At 37.5% G+C, this 15,442-nt stretch overlaps 1 protein-coding gene across 5 annotated transcripts in view; it reads right to left on the bottom strand.

The window, feature by feature from the left end:
• CA8 (carbonic anhydrase 8) overlaps positions 1 to 15,442 on the bottom strand; it is a 140,081-nt gene that overhangs the window by 52,723 nt on the left and 71,916 nt on the right. For 4 of the 5 annotated variants that reach the window (XM_039868872.1, XM_039868873.1, XM_039868876.1 and 1 more), the window contains exon 8: positions 14,419 to 14,590. In XM_039868872.1, the coding sequence (XP_039724806.1) occupies positions 14,456 to 14,590 (135 nt within the window). In that variant the 3' untranslated portion in view covers positions 14,419 to 14,455. Of the gene's footprint in view, positions 1 to 8,015; positions 8,117 to 14,418; positions 14,591 to 15,442 lie in introns of those variants that run through there. The other variant, XM_039868874.1, reaches the window with a different exon arrangement.

Genomic DNA, 15,442 nt, shown 5'->3' with positions numbered 1-15,442 from the left:
TACCTTGGGTTTTTCCCACCTTAGTTTTCTATGCACTCAAGTCAAAACTACCAATTGCCTGACTTTCCTCTCAAGAATTTAAGACATATCATGCAGTCTATAATTTCATCTTCCTAAACAAAACTCTTCTAGAGCCTTCTCTTCTGCTCGCATCTGGACTGACACCCTGTGTGCTGCACTCCTACTTCACCATCCTTCTGGCAATCTTCTTTGCCTTTGTCCTTTGTCAGATCTCCTGTTTCCTGAATCCCACATCTGTTTTCTTGGCTTACTCCATTTTGGTGAAGCATATCTTCCAGCAGTTTCCTGGGAAGTAAATTTCCAATGACTTTTATGTCTGAAATGACTTTGAAAAGTCATTTCAAATTATTCAAAGTTTGACTAGGTAAGGAATGATGGGTGGGTTGTAATTTTCCCTCCGAATTCTGAAGGTCATGCTTCACAGACTTTTAGCTTCCAGTGTTGCTGTTGAGAAGTCTCATACTCAAATTCAAAACTCTTTGTTTTATTCTCCCCATAATTTTCCCTCAGTGTTAAGAAATTTCACAATAATAGTGTCTTACTGTAAGTGTACGTTGATTTACCGTGCTGGAAATTTAGTGAGTCCTTACGATTTATAAATTACGTCCATGAGTTCTGAGAAAATGTTTTGAATGGTTTTGTCGCTGGTTCCTCTCCTCCATGTCCTCTGTCCTCTCTACTTTTCTATTTGGATAATGAAGCTCCTAAACTGGTCCTCTAATTTTCTTATTTTATTCTCTCTTGGTTTTGCTCTACTTTCTGACAAATTTCTTCAATTCTGACTTCTGATTCTGCTATAAAATTCTTCACTTCCGCTTTCGTGTTTTGAATTTCCAAAGGCTCTTTTTTTTCAGATTCCTTTTCTTAATAGCATCCTATGTCATGGGTGCGATTTCTTTCCTAACCTCTCTGAAGATGTGAATGATTACTTTTTTGAAGTTTTTCCCTTCCTAAGTACTTCTTTCTTATACTTTGCATTCTTCTGTTTGTTTTGGACTCTTACATGTTATAGATTTTCTTCAAATATCCTTAATAGCTCATACCTGAGAAAGGGAACAACCACTACAAGAAAACTGGAGTGAAAGCTCCACACACACTAGGGGTGCTTATCTGTTGTATCCTCACCACAGTATAAGCCAGCTGGGCTATTTCAGTAGAGAAGTCACTAGGTGTCAGATTCTCCAGAAAGATCCTTCCAGCCACCTGTCTAAGTAGGGGCCTTTCTGTCAATATATTGGAGGCCAAGTAGGAGAGGAGGGGAACACAAGGCATGAGGTTATTATTTAATCATCCTCTTTTCAGTGATGTATCCTGATCCTCAGTTGTGCCTGTGTCCCTAATAGAAAGACTCTCTTTATCATGTCTGAAGGGTATCCCCAGGCCTCTACAAAAGACTGGGAAAGGATTTGGGGATGTAACTGCTTCTAAAACAGCTTTTAACCTAAACAGATGATTTAGCCTCCTTTCTCTCTAACTTCTAGAGATATCTGTTGCCACCAATTCCTGGGACTTTGATTCTGTCACGTAAACAGGCTCGTTGTTCACATCTGCGAAATCCATTACCACACAACCATCTGCTTCCAGCTTCCAATATACGGTTGCTGTTGTCTCCTCTTTTGTTTTCTCTATCCTTGTAGCTTTGTGCACTTAAAAAAAAAAATCTCTTTCCTGTTATTTTACTGCAATTTGTGGTGGAAACAAAATTGATTGCCTATGTTTAACAGATTATCATTATTTGATTTTAAAAAGTTCCTTTTTACATATTTGTGTATTTTCTAAAGTTTCTACAATATTACTTAGTAATCAGAATATAAATATTTTGGTGAAAGAGTCGAAAGAAATGACACTTTGAATATACAAAGGTAATCAGACTGAGTTTCTCCCCTTTGAGACTTCCTCCATATACTCATTTATCTACACATAAATAATAAGAAAGCTTAACTATAAAAGGAAATGTTCTATCATACAATGATCATTGTTTGTAATGAGACCTTGAAGTATGGCCATATCTTAAGAAGTCTTCTAAATTATCAGCTATTTCAATATAATTATAACAGATGCCGTCTTTCATGTGACTATTTCTGAACCTTAAATTATCCTCTATGAAGAGACCCTAGGGAATGAGTGCAAATCAAATCACTATTGGAGAATTTCCTGAAAAGCTATCAAAAATTTAAAAAGCACATGTGTGCACACGTCCTAAGTCTCAGAGGCTGCTGCAGGTCACAGGGCTGACCTAAGTTCCAGCAAGTCTGGCTTAGCTCACTGATGACCTACTAAAGTGTCCTTCATTAAGCACAAAAACTCAATGTAAAATCTCCAAAATAAGACTCTTTTAAGAAATAGCAGTATGCTCGACATGAGGACACTCCCTCTCAGAATGGTCTCTTTCTCCCGTACGCAGGCAGAGCCCTCTCTGTCAGGGAGGCTGCCATGTGCTGCTTTGGCTCGGAGTTAGTTGTGTGCACTAGGCTGTAAGCTCCTTCAGGGGCAAGTCTCTGTCGGACTATGCTTATATTTTCACACAGCCCCTTGAACACTAACATACACAAAACAGAAGGTTAAAAATAAATGTCCCTCCATGACAAGCAAGGGCATATACCTTCATTTTCAACATACCCACTGGAAACAGTATGAGCTCATGAGGGAGGAAAATAAAGACAGGAAGAAAGAAGTCAAGGGTGTCGAATGCTCTTGAAGATTCAAAGGAGAGAGAGCGAGGAAAATGTCACTGGATTTAGAAGTAAAAATCCAAGCAAATCAGAAATAAGAAAGGGGTACCAGACATCACTGTTAATTATTTAACATTATTCTGAAAGTACTAGATGATACGATAAAATAATAAATATTAAAATTAGAAAAGAGAAGATAAAATTATCATTATTTACATATGTGATCATGGCCTATTTAGAAAACTCAAAACAATCGGCTAAAATATTACTGGAAACTATACGAAAGATTAGTAAGAAAGCCAGGACAGACTTATGGAACTCTTTTTTTTCAATGAAATAATATTAATCAATATAAATATATAATGGAAAATGACAGCAATCGAAATCGATAAATAACAATATCAGCAATTGCTCACATTTATGGAGTGCTAGCCCTCTGCTAAGTACCGCACTGTGCATTTTACAATGTTCCGTTTACTCCTCACGACATCTCTAAGGGGTACGACTCTTAGTTATCTCCATTTCCCACAGGAGGAAACTGAGGCTGAAAGAATATCAATAATTTGCCCAAGCTGTGGAGCAGCAAGTGGAAGTGCCATGTTCCCCATCAAGCCACACCCCAGTCCAGCTCCAGAGCCCGAACACACAACCTGGAGTAAATTTAATGAGAAGAGAGAACTATACAACACAGAAAGAACATAAAAAAAAAAAAAAACCCTTTAACAAGCATAGATCTATGCACTGATCTATGCATTGTTCCTTGACAGAAAGGTTCAGTATTGTAAAGATATCAATTCTCCTCAAATTACTCGATACATTCAATACAATCCAAATGAAAAATTCTAGCAAGATTACTTTTCCTTTCTTTTTCTTCCCCCCTCACTCTCTTTTTCTGATCTTTTTCTTTTATTTTTTATTTCACTCTTTCTGATAAAATGATCCTAGAGTTTATCTGGGAGAATTAAACATATGAAAACAGCTAGGAAAATTCTGCCAGAGATTAGTAAGAGATCTTGTCCTACCAAATACTGAAAGATACACTCTCGTCACCAACATTGTGATCAATGCTGATGAACAGACAGATCAATGGAAGAGAACAGGGAATTCAGGAATAAAACCATGTATTCGCAGGAAACACTTAATATAACAGAACAGAGTCATGTTTAATCAGACTGCAAAGGATAAAAAACTGAAAATACTCAGTGTTGGTAAAGGTAAATAGAAATAAATGTGCAGTTGGGTATATCGTTAGTGGAAGCATAAACTGACGTAACTCTTGGAGAGAGCAATTTGCATTGAAATAAATGCATAAGTTCACCACTGTAGTGTTGATTATAGCAAAATATCAGAGATGACCTAAATGTACAATGATAAAGGAATAGCTCAATAAATTTTGGTACATACTTAAAGGAATTTATATACAATCATTTAAAAGTATGCCATATATCCAATGACATGAAAAGATATATTATCAAGCAGATAGAAAAATAGCCTGAATAATAGAGTCCCATAAGGAATATTATATGTCTAGTTATCCATATGAGATATATGCATAAAGAGAGATCGAAATGACAAAATAATGTAAAAGGTTACATTTATTGAATACTTACACTGTGGACCAAAAATATGTTATTAAACACTTTGATTACATTAGCTCATCATAGCTTCATAACCGCCCTAAAAGGCACACACTATTATGGCCTTTTTAGTTATGAAGAGACTTAGAGATATCAGTAACTTTTTCAAGGTCACACGACTAATTAGTGGTGGAGTCAGAGTGCAACCTGAGCCATCCCCTACTGTGCCACAGGGTGTCCCTGTTCGCCAGAACACCCCCGTGCCGGTGACAGCTGTCACTGAGAGGAGGGTTTGAGAGACATGCGCTTTCTCTTCCTTTTGTTCTGTATTGTTTGAATTTTCTGCCATGTACATGTATTATATTTGGAGACATGGGAATGAAGAGAAAAAGAGAAAGAAATCAAAGGTGATTCTTGCCACGGCAATTCCAACAGGTAAACGGAGATAAACACATTTCAAAAAAGTGAGGAGTAAAAAAGAGAGAGAGATGAAAAGCATACAGAGAAATTGATTTAAAAATGGCAAAAACGCCTTCTCTAAAATATTTAATTAATGGTGGAAGCGTAAATTAGCATAACCCTTTATAGAGGGTATTTTAGCAATATGTTACCAAAAATAAAAACATGCACGTCCTTTCCCCCAGAAATCTCATTCCCAGTAACTTACCTAAAGGAGGTAAGGAGGCAAAGTATACAAGGACTTCAAAATTTTCTGCCCTTTGTCATTTGAAATGTGGCATAGTGAAAAGAGCTCAGGGTTTGCCATTAGACTTCCCTAGGTCTGAATCATTGCTTTGCACTTTATTGGCCGTGACCTGGAGCAAGTTACTCAACCCCTCTTAGCCTCAGTTTTTTTATCTTTAAAATGAAAATAAAAATACATGCCTTACAGAATTGTTGTGAGGATTAAATTAGATAAAATTCAGCAGAATGTCTGAAATGTAAAAAAAGCATTTGCTTTTTACCTTCCCATCATTCACTAATATGTGTAACTCAGAATGAATGCATAAACTTTAATCGAAACTCTGGGATAAATCATATAGCTTGGTCATTTTTACATTACTCTGCATCCAAGTATCATAAAACATTAAACTTAGCTTTTAAAGTTATTCAGCAGTAAACCTATGTTATGATACTTTGACACTTTCTCAATCTCATTTAGCACTAAGCTAATTAACAAAACTGTTTTATACACTACAGTGAGTCACATTTTTCTTCCTTCTTCCCTAATCCCTGGTGTGTTGTAAGGGTGATTGAGTATCTAATTACTTCTTAATTGAATGCACATATTATACATTTTTCACTAGCTCAAGTTTAATGCTTTTAGTCCAGAAAATCAAAGTCAATGAAATTAAGTTGAATTGGGATTTGAGCAACTACTATAATGAGAGAAGGTTTGTATTATGTCTAATTATAAGTAAATGTGGATTTTAGCATTATTTCCTATGGAAATATTTCAGATATAGGAATGTGCCATAAACGGCTAACTTGTATGATTAACAACATTGTTATTCTTATTTACAATCTTTTATTCCTCATTATAGTGATTTTATTGCTGAGACCCACTAAATATAATCATTCTTTAAGGAAAAGATATTAGAGAACTGTTGGTTGTCTCCATATTAGATCTGAATGAACATTCATATCTGTGAAAAATTACAATTTTCTCTGCAGCATAAAGGTTATAGGACTTCTCACAGGCTGCAAAAACATAAGAATAAAAACATAAATCTTGGAATACTTGGAATATAACCAGTCACATTAATCAAAAATATTTATTTACAGCAAACCATAAAAATATTACTATCCAAATGGCATTCCAATTTAGTTAATACTTTACAGACAGTATTTCATCAGGTTTTTTTTTTCCTTTTTGCATTAGACAGGAATAAAAAAAAAAAACTCTGAAGTAGACATTCTCAGACAACAAGGATTTGTTTGCTTGTTTGTTTCTAGTTCTGGGGAGCAACCATCTGGGCTAATTTAGTTGAAGACCTCTTCAGGCAGAAGACTAGATTAAATAATTTTCTGAGATCCAATTGAATTCCGTGCTTCTGTGCTGTCCCTGAAAATATTTTCTGCAGACAAGGCCTAAAGGCCTTTACGAGTTTCTAACCACTAAAAGTACAATAAGAATTCAGAAATTTTGAAGAGGTTTAAAGAAGCACTGTAATGGAAAACAGACCCATCCAAAAGCAATGTGGTTTTATTTTTTTTTTAACAATTCACTCATTTTTTTGAGATTGTGTTACTTAGTAGCAAATTTCTTGATTAGGGGAACCTCCGTATTATCTAACAAACATTTCAGATTTTGTCCAAAATATTGGGCACTGTCTAGATTATTGTAGCTTCGTATGTCAACAAAACCAGTTTTAATTAATTTTGTTTAATTAAAACTGAAGTAGTCAAAAAAATTAAGCAAACCAAACCTATTTGTACTAACATAGAAGCATATCTAAGACCTATACAGTTAAATGAGCAAAAATTTTGTATGGCATATTTTTACTTAAAATATTTTAAAATACATTGTTTCTCACCCTTGCGAGGGTCATGTCAGTATCTACCTTTGCTCTTTCATGGTTTCTTCTCTAACTTCCCCTTTCCGTCTTCAAGAGATGGCTTCCACCTCTAATAAAGAGGTCTGGGTGAGTTCCTGCACATTGTCACACCCTCATGCCATTTCATTTCCATGCTGAGATTTCAGATTTCCTAGGTTTTGCTATCTGTAAGCAATTTGTTATGTATAATCATCAGGACCATAACTATTACATAATAAAATGAAAATATTAAAAAGAAGGTAAATCAGGGAACTTCAACATTTGTTTCTGTATTTCCTTGTAAATGCTAACACCAAGCTACATATCAGGAGATCTAAGGTAGATAAATTCCAAATTTACAAAGCCCATTTTCAAAAGGCTCTGCACCTTAATAGCTGAGATATTTAAATCAGATGCCAAGACATGGAAGCAACTAAAATGTCCCTTGATAGATGACTGGACAAAGAAGATGTGGTACATATATACAATGGAATATTACTCAGCCATCAGAAAATATACTGCCATTTGTGATAACACGGGTGGACCTTGAGATTATCATGCTAAGTGAAATAAGTCAGACAGAAAAAGTTGAGAACCATATAATTTCACTCATATGTGGGGTATAAAACTAAAAGCAATAAGCAAGACAACCCATAGACACAGACAAGAGTTTAGTGGTTACAGAGGGGAAGAGGGGAGGTGGGACACAGAAAAAGGCAAAAGGGTCAAATACATGGTGACAGAAAGAGATCCGACTTCAGGTGGCGAACATACAATGCAATATACAGACGTTGAATTGTACACTTGAAACCTATATAATTTTATTACCCAACGTCACTCCAATAAATTTAATAATAAAAAAATAAAATAAAAATAAATCAGATGCCAATACTACTACCTATATGGATGGCAATGACAAACTACGATACCACCACCGGTCCCCATGGCAGATGGTGCCAATGAGTTAGGTACTGTGCTCAGATGTGGATTTGGAATCCTTGACACTCTCGACCAATCTCTCAGAGCTGACACACACGTTTGAGTGCTCTCTGTCATCCATGTCTTTTTTTTTTTTTTTTTAATAAATCTTCAGTTGGCAGTGAGGATGCTCTTGCAACAAACAGTCTAGGTGAGAGACGATGCTAAATTTATGGGTTGTGATGATGGAGATGGAAACACATAGATGGATTTAGGAGCCACCAGTAGGCAAATCTGAAGAACTGGAGGATAAATGGAACGTGAGCTGAGGTGAGGAAGAGAGGTGTCGAGTCTGACTTGGGTTACTAAGAAGACTGGAAGAGATCCAGGTCTGTGAAGGAAGATCGAAAATATGGTCTTGTACATATTGAGTTTGAGATGCCTTTGACACATCCAAAAGAAAACTCATCAAGACAATCGCGCATTCTGTTCTAGAACTTAATATAGAGAGCTGGTCTAGGAATGTACACGAGTGAGTCTTGTGCACTTAGTGGTAACAGAAGCTGCGGGGGCACATGAGTCACTGACCGAGAGAGTCGGCCCCACAGGCCGAGCCGCGAGGACTCCAACATATATATATATATAAAACTCATGAGGTTATCTTAATAAGACTTAAAGTGGAAAAATAAAGCTAAAAAATTAACTTGAGGAAATTACCCAAAATGGTCATTCGTGAGGTGAAAGGCGTAATGGAACAAGTTTAGAAGAGATAACCTGGTCTCAGTGACTTTCTTATGGAAAATATATCCTTTAGGTTTAAAATCATGAAATCAACTGTATTTAAGGTATCAGAATAAATTAATGTTCAACATACATTTTGGCCCATGACTGCGAAACATTCTCTTTGCTTCTGCCCAAACACAATTTTGTTTGAATTCTTAGGAGAGAAAAAAATCTAAATCTTTTAGGAATGTTTATCTACGATAAATAATTAACATTTCTAAAACATAAAAAGGGAAAAAAAGGACAAATATGGAAGCAGGTATTACTCTCCTTGTTTAGTAATCTTGAAGAAATGCCTAGACAGCTTTAGTACTTTTCATTCTTGGGTTATTAATAACTTTTATATATCACATAATCAAAACATTATAGATAGGATAGTACTCTTGGTATTGTGGCCTCTTCCTGAAATTATTTTGAAATTCTTTAGGAAATTCATTCCGTTTTTAAAAATTATCTGTGATACGGTAAATAGAAAACGGCCATATCCATCAAGCTTTCATTTCTCACCCTGACGCTGTGCATCATGTTATTAGCGTGAGGAGAGTTCAGGTCCTGTGGACTGAAAATATGGCGCTGAGCTTCCCATTTATCTTGTGAGGATAATAGCTGTTACCTACTTTGGTCATTCTCCCTTTCCCCACATAGCCTCTACTGTGCTATAATGCCTCATCCTTTTCTACCTGATAACTCTTAGGTTGCATGAGAAAACTGATATTGATGTTAGTTTGCACCTTCATTAAAGCCATAGTGATAACATTTATTAATTGAAGAAGAGCATGGAAGAGTTTAATTACAGTCAAGGCACTTTCAAAACCCAGGAAAGAAAAACGAGAGTTGTGCCTTATAAGCAGCTTACCAGGAGATGGCTGCTTAATGGAGCCTTCATGTTTTCTAATCTATTTGAGGCATACTTATATTTTCCCATTTTAAGGGGAAAGAATGAAAACTATTTAAAGAACTTTGTGGCATTGCTTTCTTTTATTTACAGAAAGTAAATAATTATAATTAATTATAGTACAGTAAAAGTGTGCAGTTTAACAATACTCGAGTCACAGAGGAAACAGGCAGGCAGGTCTTTGAACGGTCGAAATAACCTTTTAAAATGGGCTAGCACTTAATGAAACAAATAGGTAAATAGTAATTTTATTGATAAAGTAGTACCAATATTATGATACCAAGAGCAACAAGTAAACTGGACCTAATGCTTGATCTTATTTTTTGTTCGTTGTTATCAAGATTTGGTTCTCTACATCATGTAAAAAATTCAGTGGGTAAAGGATCATTTAATATCAATTGGCTCACAGAAGTATGAACGAGCACCGCACCTGGGTGAGTTATATGCTAATTCTCTATACAAGTACAAAATCAGAGTTCATACTTCTTAAATAGTAATATAAAAAGTCACAGATTATTCATGGGAATAATAAGTCTTGGTTATCAAAGCCCTCCAGATGTCTAGAGATGTCATGCAAAAAAATGTCATTTTAAGTCCAAAAAGTAAAGTTATTTTAGTAAAACATAGCTAAAATAAATCTAAATTATTTTAAACATTTTTTAGAGAACTACCAGGAAAAAAGTTTTTTTCTTTTCAGTTCCAAGAGCTTAAATGAAACATTCATGCATTAAATTCAAAGTCTGACTGTCAAATCATTTCACTTTAATAAAAATTTGAATTACCTGCCTTAGGGCATTATTAAATATCAAATAAAAAGCATACATCCATAAGTCTGATTTCCCAATATAATTTTTATGTAGAACTATAACTAGATTTGTATAACATATTTCAAGATAAAAGGATCAAAAATGTATTCATAAAAGGATGAAGTCAGAATTGGAGTTGCCTTTGAAAGAATTCCTGTACCATTCTTAGGAATTTTTTAGAAAAATGGCCCCCTTTAAGTAATCTCAGACTTCAAGATAAAGACACAAATCCATCCTCCTTTTTAAAATACCTAAATTGTAACTGATTTAAGACCAAAAATTACAAATTATCTTCCTATAATTTAATGAATATAAAGTATCCAAAATATACATAATCTTTTCATTAACATTAAACTCTCTGCTTCAGGTGTGTGTGTGTGTGTGTGTGTGTGTGTGTGCGTGCGCGTGTGTAAGAGAGAAAAATAGTGATGGTTATTTAGATATTTAGAGAGGACCAGATATGGATTAAAAATTCAAGGTAATAATCTCATTTCATCAGTCCCTTAAGGCTACTGATGCTCACAAGACTATAGAGAGTGCACAAAACCTAGACTGGAGAAATTCATAAATTCATGTTCACCAAACCTCATCGCACCTCACTTTCTGCCCCTCTTACTGGGTCGCTCCTATAAGCCCGCCTTTCCATCCTTCACTCTGCTCCAATCCCCCACCCCCAGCTGCTACCCCATTCTTCCTTAAATAATAAAAGTAGGTCATGGGATCACAAAGTCTAGAAATCAACACTTCTCCCTTCCAACTACAGCACATAAAGTGTCCATTCTCTTTACATAAGTCAGTCTCTGAACCTGCTGAGGATTTCATCCCCTTTCAACTTTTCAGAGGCTTCACAGTAGGACTCGCCCCTCTGAGAAGCAGCATCCTTGGCCCCTCCTATCTACTGGCTCATTCTCCCAAGTATACAGAAAAGATCTAGTATTTTTTTTTTAAAGTCTCATTCTCACGACAAAAAAGAAATGACATATCTGTGACCTGATAGAAGTGTTAGCTAATGCTACAGTGGGAATCATATTGCAGTATATAAATGTATCAAATCGACACCTTTATTCACCTTAAATGTACACAATGTTAAATGTCAATTATATGTAAATTTTTTTAAAGTCTCCTTCTATCTCATGTCCTCTCTGTTGCTGCTGCCTCTACTCCCCTCCCAACCCAGTTAATCAAGAGCTGCCACCACATGGCGTCTCGACTGCTCCTTTCATGGTCTCTTTGTCCAGCGGCCACGTGCATCCCCCATTGTCATGCCACCCTGACCACCAGTGCGGGGACACGCTCTGACCTCTGTCATGTAGTTTTTAAGGAAAAAGGCTCTGCCAGTCAGGCTGCCTGGGTCCACCTTCCAGTTCTGCTGCACAGTGACTGTATGACTTTGGGCAAGTGACCTAATTTCTCTGCGCTCTGGTTAACGCACCTGTAAAGACTCACATAAGACTTTATGAACCCTCAATGAGGTAATCCTTAAGTAGTATCAGAGCATTTTATATGGATACATCTATAGAAAACCTCTATGCCAACGACTCCCATGTCCAGTGATCTCTACTCCAAAAGTCCAGCCACCTTCACGACGGGTCCACTGTTTGTGACTGACGGGTGTCTCTCATTCAGCGTGCTCCAACTCAGCTCTCTCATCTTTCCATCCCGAATGGCTTTCCATTCCTCCTCCAGCTTTCCTGCTGCCACTCAATGGCACTCTGTCCCCATAGTTTCCAAAGTCCCAAACCCCAGAATTGATCTCTGAGGTTTCCATCTTCTTCCGCCCTTATCCAGTTCATCACTAGCCAGCACTTCCGAGGTTGTCTCCCACACCTCCCCATCTCCACTGCTGCAATTCCAGGACCAGAGCCGCTCTGTCTTTCACCTCGGCTACGCAGCAGACCTCTGAGATAGCCCCCGACTCCTGCCCTGGCCCACGACAATCTAATGTTTTCATCTTCTAGCCCCCGTGATCTGTCGAAAACATACATGCAATCGGGCCACTCCCCTGAGTGAAAGTCTTTATAAGTTCTCAGTGCATCGACGACAAAATAAAGATGCTTTAACGTGGCTGACAAGGGCCTTGCCTGACACTCCCCTTTGATTTCTATCCCCTGGACTCACAGGATCTTCTTTCTGGTATCTCAACGCATCAAATTCCTACCTCCTCTCCAGGGAGTGGCCTCTCAGGACCCTTGTAAAGACATTCCCTCTCCTGGAAATCTTCGCTACACTTCTTTGTTCTTCTCATTCATGGAGTTTATTATGATTTGTCATTGCATATTGTTTTTCCACTGTCAGGCTCCTCACCTCAGACTCTGTTTCATGAGGGCAGAAACACATCTGGTCTTCTCAGCTCTGTATACCCAGAACTGATCACATAGTAGGTGCTCAATAATGATTTCTGATTACGACTTTTTTTAGCTCATCTAATCTAAGGCTTAGCTTAAAGCACTCTTGGCTTTTCTTCATTGTTACCATATAAAAATTACTGAAAGTTTCTTCTCATCCCTATCAAAGGCAACTTTGTCTGGCCCTCATCATCTCCAAAATTAGAAAGAAGAAATGAACCATACTGGCTAATGAGGAAACTGAGAATGAATGAATGAATGAAACTGGCTGGCCGATATAGGACATGTATAATTAGTTCTAAGGCAGCAGTCTCCAACCTTTTTGGCACCAGGACCGGTGCTCCTATGAGAATCTAATGCCTGATGATCTGCGGGGCAGCTGAGGCGGTGATGCTAGCGCTGGGGAGCGGATGCAAATACAGATGAAGCCTCACTGGCTCACCTGCCACTCGCCTCCTGCTGTGCAGCTCAGCTCCTAACAGGCCATAGACCAGTCCTGGGCACCCCTGTTCTAAGGAACTTCTAATTTACCTAAACGCATTTAAGATACAAACTGTTACATGTCATGATGGATTCAAAGTAAAATAAACATGTTTCAACCCTTATGAAGCTTGAAATCTAACAGAAAAAATAATACACAAATCGCTAAATGGAAGAAAGAATGTGAAATGAGAGGTATGATTTAAAGGGAAATTCATGCCGAAAGAAGTATTTGAGTTGGGCCTGTAGAGCAGCTAGGATTTCAACAGGCAAATGTCGGATGGGGAGAACTGTGTGAGTAAAGCACAATCACAGAGGAAAGAAGACAATTTGGCTGGAGTTCTGGGTACACGATGTATAGTAATAATAGAGAGACAAGAAAAATGGATTGGGAAACACATGGACAAAATGATCACTTTTTAAAATTCCTGTGTTCACTGTCTAGCTCATGAGAGAGTAAGTTCCTTGAGGCCAGAGACTGCTTTTCATCTGTGACTCCCCGGTCCATTGTATGACTCACCTTGTATCTGAGCACATGCTCCCAACAGGCCATAAACAGTCAAAGCTCTGTCCTGCTTACCTAAAATGTTATTCCAATGGACACTTCTCTCTTACGGAAGCAGTGGACATGCCATGCACACCGGCCTATATATGTACCCTCAGGTGATTTGCAAGGTAAAGAAGTAATCCAGTGAGTGTATAGTCATTTATGTATATTTTATCTTTTCCATGTTTGCAATGTTTTATTTTGTTAGCTCCTTAAGAGTAAGGAATACATACATTAAATAAATTCAACATATTAAAATGTATAGATGATGTTTCAATCCATAAAGAGATATACTATATTCAGATCATTAATAAGTGCTTCTTGATCTATCAGATAAAGCACTTCCATAGGACAAGTATTTTTATTCATGCCAGATCTGCCTACATATATCTCGATAAACAAGGCAATCAAATCTGCATTAGACAATGAGGGTCAGCGTTGAGGGTCACAGACCCCTGAGTCCCTTCCTTTATGTTCCTCAGTCATCAGGAGGTGACTGCTACAGTTTCAAGGGTGCAACACAGGAAAGTATTACAGGGGTGCGAGCATCTCACTGCTTCTCCATCTCAGTGTCCCCTTCCTTACGATATTAAAGCAAAACTTGGAAGGAAAGGCTGTTCTCATGAGAAAATAGGATTGCAGAATTTTTTTTAACATTGCATGAAATTTTAGAAAGCCACCTGACCTGTAATGAATGGGGCTTAAGAATATGTCATAATCTTAAATTTCAAAATAAAGTGCGCTCATTGCTAAATCATCAGCATCATCATAAGAATAACTCTGACATGACAGGTTTACATAACTGTGTGTCCATTTCCTTACTTAATCTGCACGTACCCAAATGAAGGTGGCGGACTTGTCCTGTTCTCTCTGGCTACTGAAATGCAGCTCTGATGACTCTGTCACTAAGTGGCTGAGTGGGTCTAAAATTGTCTCCTAAAATCCCATCACAGCCTTCCACAAGTTCTGCCCCCTTAACATGTGTCCTCAGCCTTCGAAATTCTTCGATCTGAAAATAAAAGCAGGAAAAAAATAGATTAATCATTTACCAGATATTAACAAAGATTGGAGTTTCATAAATAACTTAAAATATGCATACATTATCACAATTATAAAAAGAAAAAACTAAACTTCAAAAAGAAGAAAGTGGGCTTAATTCTTCCAGACCTAAGGCATTAGACACAACCCTTGCACTAGAAATGAAGACAACGGAAGTAGAGGTATCAAGGTCAACCCAACAGCCATAGACACCTGCTGGGCTTATTAATGCAAGAATGAGATAGGCTTTTCTCAAAAATCTTTTCTGCCGGCCTGTAGGATAGTAAGAGTGAACGATTGCATGTCCCTATAGGCTTCCCAGGTGTATCTTTGAGTTCTGTTTTTGCTGTACGTTAACAAAGAGTAGATGTTAGATTAGATGGAGGTTTCCTTCGTCAAAAGACTCTGCTGTTCTTCTAGACCTGTGGAGAACACAGGTCTAAAGAATACCTCAGATTTTCCAAAAGTTGAAGCCCAGCTCCCTCCCTTAGCAATGTCGATTTTCAAGTTCATCTCTCTTTCTCAGGTGGCCTCTCCAGGTCCCGTGGTTTCCCATTACCTGTGAACAGGTTCCCACAGTCCCCAGGGACCTTTCCCATCAGCTGCACTGCAGTTTCTGTCACTGGCTAGGTCTGTACTTCCTAAGAACCTGTAGCCTGCCAGACACCACCCTCTGAGAAGTATTTAAGCAAAAAAGCAAATATGGAGGATGGTTTTCCAGGCTCATCCCCATTTATTAGTTGATTTACCTATAGAACTCGTTGTCTGTTATTTCATTTAAATGCCATATAGTCACATGACAAAGACATTCTTCATTCCTTAC

Source organism: Pteropus medius, unplaced genomic scaffold (genome assembly GCF_902729225.1).
Source record: "Pteropus medius unplaced genomic scaffold, Ma_sr-lr_union100, whole genome shotgun sequence".
NCBI classification, from domain to species: Eukaryota; Metazoa; Chordata; class Mammalia; order Chiroptera; family Pteropodidae; genus Pteropus; species Pteropus medius.
Note: the sequence above shows the minus strand (reverse complement) of the source record. Positions and strands in the feature narration are given on the sequence as shown.